At 59.2% G+C, this 5,117-nt stretch overlaps 1 protein-coding gene across 1 annotated transcript in view; it reads left to right on the top strand.

Annotated features, from left to right (window-relative positions):
• Positions 1–4,513, top strand: part of RAI1 (retinoic acid induced 1) — a 131,271-nt gene extending 126,758 nt beyond the window's left edge. Inside the window, exons 5-6 of the mRNA XM_055241589.2 lie at positions 2,485–2,534; positions 3,038–4,513. Coding sequence (XP_055097564.1) covers positions 2,485–2,534; positions 3,038–3,052 — 65 coding nt within the window. The 3' untranslated portion in view covers positions 3,053–4,513. The remainder of the gene's footprint in view (positions 1–2,484; positions 2,535–3,037) is intronic.
• Positions 4,514–5,117: the final 604 nt, after the last annotated feature.

Genomic DNA, 5,117 nt, shown 5'->3' on the forward strand with positions numbered 1-5,117 from the left:
CAAGCAGTGACTGAAGAGCAGGCAGAAGCTGCTACACCACAGTGTCCTGTCTGAACCTTTCCCCACTCGGGCCCTGGGGCCAACCTGTCAGTGAGTGCCCAGGTTCCCCAGGTGCAGGCACCAGGTCAGGAGCCAGATCATTCAGGATTGGCCTTGCCCAGTGACTCCCGCCCCGTGCCCCATGTGGGGTGGTGCTGGGGCAGTGCTGAGGGAGCCAGTTTGGGAGTGGCGACCTCCTACCCTCAACTTCCCTTGGTGGGAGTGCCTGCAGCTACCCAGGCATACCGGGGACAGGCCTGGGGTTTTAGCCCAGTGTCTTTGGAATATCTAGTTCAGCCCCAGAACCGCATCTGGCTTGCCTGAGCCAAGGGAAGGGGAACAGCCGTGGCACATCTCCAGCTGCTGGCCCTGAATGGCAGTTTCCAGGTCCGTGGCACCCCAGCTTCTGGAGACAAGGGGAGACCGCCTCAGAGAGGCCTGCTACCGCCCAGCCCTGCCCTCAGGGCTGCAGAGCTGTCTCCGCCCTCCCTGCCTTGTGGCCACCACCCTGTCATGATGCCATTGCACAGAGCCACCTCCAGTGTGAACAGGAAGATTGTGTTGGAGAGAGCACCAGCCTCCAGCTACTTTTGGGTCTGGGGTTCAGAACAGTAGCTGGTGAGGCTTTGGGGTAGGGGAGCCCAGAAGGGGACTAGGGACTAGGGGGTCCCTGGGGGAAAAGCCAGCTTCTCCCTAGAAGGCAGCAGGCAGGGGAGTGGGGACTCCCTGAGATAGCAACACATCCCGGGCCTAGGTGGGCATAAGCACTGGCCATGCTCGGTTGTCCTCTCTGCCCCTGCCTCCTGCACCCACTGCATGCCACACATGTGCAGGGTGGTTTATTTTAAAATTTTTTTTTTTTTTTTTTTTTTTTTTTTTTGAGACGGAGTCTCGCTCTGTCGCCCAGGCTGGAGTGCAGTGGCGCAATCTCGGCTCGCTGCAAGTTCCGCCTCCCGGGTTCACGCCATTCTCCTGCCTCAGCCTCTCCGAGTAGCTGGGACTACAGGCGCCCGCCATCACGCCCGGCTAATTTTTTTCTATTTTTAGTAGAGACGGGGTTTCACCGTGGTCTCGATCTCCTGACCTCGTGATCCACCCGCCTCGGCCTCCCAAAGTGCTGGGATTACAAGCGTGAGCCACCGCGCCCGGCCACGGTTTATTTTTAAATTTTATTTTGTTTTATTATTTTATTTTATTTTATTTTAATTTAATTTTATTTTATTTTATCTGAGACAGGGCCTGGCTGTGTTGCCCAGGCTGGAGTGCAGTGGTACAATCACAGCTCACTGCAACCTCCGCCTCCCAGGCTCAAGTGATCCTCCCGCCCCAGCCTCTCGAGTAGCTGGGACTACAGGCATGCGCCACCATGCTGGCTAATTTTTGTATTTTTGATAGAGATGAGGTTTTGCCATGTTGCCCAGGCTAGTCTTGAACTCCTGGACTAAAGCGATTCATTCACCTCATCCTCCCAAAGTGCTGGGATTACAGGCATGAGCCACTGCTGCTGCCAAGGTGGTTTCTATACACTCCCATCCTCAATCTCCATGATAGGCATACAGTAGGTGGCATAATGCCCATTTTACAGATGTGGAGACCAAGGCTCAGAGGAAGTAGCAGATGCTCAAATCCAGGCTTGCAACACCGCTACCAGTTTGTCCACAGGCGTTCATGACATGCTCACTGGAAGTTAGTGAGCTCTTCCAGCGGCTGGGCATACATCCAGGGAAGAAGACAGAGCTGGTGCCCTCTGGGAGCTTGCCTGCCATTGGGGAAGAAACAAGGAGCAAGGCTGGGTGCGGTGGCTCACGCCTGTCATCCCAGCACTTTGGGAGGCCGGGGCGGGTGGGCCACCTGACGTCAGGAGTTTGAGACCAGCCTGGTCAACATGGTGAAACCCCGTCTCTACTAAAAATAGAAAAATTAGCCGGGTGTGGTGGCACATGCCTGTAATCCCAGCTACTCGGGAGGCTGAGGCAGGAGAATCGCTTGAACCCGGGAGGCAGAGGTTGCAGTGAGCGGAGATCCCGCCACTGCACTCCAGCCTGGGTGAAAGAGTGAAACTCCAGCTCAAAAAGAAAAAGAAACAAGGAGCAAGACAAGATCACACAGGCCAGTCTCTTAGGAGGCAGTGACAAGTGTGGCTGGCAGAATAAGGCGGGAGGGAGGGAGGGACTGCCTCAAGTGAGGAGGAGTGGCGCATGGAACTCGGGGAAAAGCTCTCCGCGGAGGAGGTGAGGTGAGTCAAGACTGCCAGGCCAGGGGCCACACCCGCGCCCTGGAGTGGAGTGTGGAGGGTTTTGTGCAGGATCTGATTAACCCTTTGAAAAGAGCCCCTGAAGTCTGGAGCCTCGCGGGCAGTGCGGCTCTCCTCCTGGTTGCAGACAAAACCCCACAGCTGTGAGCCCCCGCCCTGTCCTAACCACCGAAACTTCTCTTTGGTCACAGGTTGCATATTCATCGAAGAGAACTTTTCTTTGAAATGTCCCAAACATAAGGTAGGGGACCACAGTGTTTTGTAGGGGGAGGGGTGTCAAGCGGGAGAGGAGCCCCACCTCGCACCTCCTTCACAGTCCCCTGCCTCGTTGGCTGCGCAGCCCCGCAGGGCCCAGCCCTAGAGGGAGGGAGCCCCCGCCGCCGTCCAGCTCAGGTCCCTGTCCACTTGCGCGCTGCCGCCGCCGCCGCCGCCGAAAACCCGCAGGCGTCGGGGCATGGGCAGCCAGGGGCTGGAGGGCGTCCCTGGGGCGGCCTCCCCGCAGCTCCCCAAGATAGGTGACAGAGTGGGGCAGGCGGGGGCGCGGGACGGTGGCACGGAGGTGAAGGTAAAGGTGGACGGGATGGGGCCAGAAGGGGTGGTGCCGACGGCCTTGGGCAGAGACACCAGCCGCGCTCTCGGGTCGCCTGGGTCTGGGGCCTAGGGGACGGGCCCACACCGGGGGCGGAGCCTGTGGACTGTGAGGTCCGAGGTCGTCGGTAACTGGCGGGCGGGCGTCTTTTGCAGAGGCTGCCGTTGTAATCCAGCCCAACGGCCGGAGGAGCCGCCGGAGCTCGCCTGCCCGCCCGCCCGCCGCCGAAGGAGAGGAGCCGCCTGCGCAGCCCCCGGGCCTTTGAGCTGCTCCCAGCGCGGGTCCAGAGCCGATCCTTGATCCGGGTCCCGGATCGTGGATCCGGCCGCCCAGGGCTCAGACTTGCGGCCCCGGGTTGGGAGGAAAACCCGTTCCGGAGCCGCCTGCTCCCGGAACCGGACGGCACAGGGCGTTCTTGCCCACCCCAGGGGCCAGGCTTGCGGAGGGGGAGCCCGCAGAGCTGCCAGACTCCCCGGGGCGCTCAGCCTCCGGCGAGGGTGGGAGACGGCTTTGTCCTGGGGACACTTTTCCTCTGGAATCTCAAGACGACGTGGCACACATTCCACGTGGGTGCTGCCGCCACTCCAGTCGGTCGTGGCGTGCAGCTGGGAGCCCTGGGCTTGGGGGTGGGGGTCGAAACAGTCCTGGAAGAGGCGGAGGGCGGCTCCTAGCTCCGTGGACTAGGCGGGGGAGAAAGGAAGCCTTTCTGAGAGCGGGCTAGGCCGGCGCTGGAGAGGCCGGAGCCTTTGGAACAAACCGTGTGGAACGCGTCCAGGGGCCTTCCCGCCCAGCCTTTGCCACATCTCTCGTGCGGTTCGGGCAAAGCCGGGGTAGACCTGGGCTATGCTCAGGGGTTGCGGGCTCCCCGAGTGCGGGCGGGACTGGGACACCCTTTGGCCTCTGTTCGTCCCCTTTCCAGTCCTCCACCCCACCCCTGGAGCCCAGCCTGGGAGCGCAAAACCCAAGAAGCGGCCAGAACGCACCTCCGGCGGACGCGCGACCGTTGTGCACCACCAGGGGCCGCCGCGCCCACTCTGCACGGGAGCGGGGACAGCGCTAGATTCGTGTACAAAACCTGTGTACCCCTCTATATATATGTTACATAGAATGTATATATGTTGGGAACATGCTCGCTTCTCCCGTGTGTCGCCGCCGTGCGTCGTGCGCCCTCAACAGAGCCCCAACGGGGCCTTTGCCGGGTAAGGGGCTACCGCGACGCCCCTTGTCCACGCAGCCACCACCGGCCCGGGCCAGTCCCTACGAGTCCGTCCGCCTGTCCTTCCGTGTCCACAGCTCTGTCCACGCTTCGATAGGCCTGACGCAGCCCCCAGCCCAGGGCCGCCCTAGCAACTTCCTGTACATATGACTGTAAAATGGTAAACGTGTGTATTATATCTGGCCTCGTTATATAGTGTATATATATGTATACATATACATATATATAATATATATGAAGACTGTAAATGTTAAGACGACTAGTGTTCTTATTAGTATATTGCTTCACACTGAAGATTGTGTGTATCGAGCTGTTTCTAAAAGATGTTTATTTTCCTTAAGAGTAAAAAACAGTCATTGCATTCAGAAAAAAAAAAAAAAAAAGTCAATAAAGATACAACGATTGTTTTGGAAAATCTGCAGCCCGTGGATTCCGACCAGATTCAGCTGGGAGCTGGGCCAGGCTTTAGGTTGGGGAATGGCAATGAAGGGAGGGGCTGGGGGGGGGGGCATGAATGGAGTCAGGGAGTCTGCCTTTTTCACAGAACAGGAAACCTCCCCCGCGCCTGTGCCCCCTCTCCAGTGTGGTGGCAGGTAGGCAGGGAGGAGGCCTCTTTGCTGTGAGATGACCAGGGGCCGGGATGGGGGAGGTGAGACGTGCCAGACTTGCAGGGAGACCCAAGCTGTAGCTCCTGTCATACAACAAACAGGTCCTGGAAGTCAGGCCATCCTCCCGTGCCACCCAGGGACCTGATGGGGACAGAGCTGGGAGGTGAGAAGGGACAACTGACCCCATGGAGGCCCTAAGGGTTGACACAGCCCAACCATGTGCCCTGGGAACAGGTCAGCTGGAGGCCATACAGCCAGCCCTCCCCACTCCCCCCCCTCTAACATCGGGAAGAGCTAAGTTGTGTCCCTTGTGGCCGGAGGGGGAAGGGAAGCCTTTGACTAGGTGCTGGGGGAGGGCCCAAGCACTCTCACTAGTCAGCACATCCATCAGCTGAAGACACAAAACCCAGA

This window comes from Symphalangus syndactylus, chromosome 14, assembly GCF_028878055.3.
Source record: "Symphalangus syndactylus isolate Jambi chromosome 14, NHGRI_mSymSyn1-v2.1_pri, whole genome shotgun sequence".
Taxonomy (NCBI): domain Eukaryota; kingdom Metazoa; phylum Chordata; class Mammalia; order Primates; family Hylobatidae; genus Symphalangus; species Symphalangus syndactylus.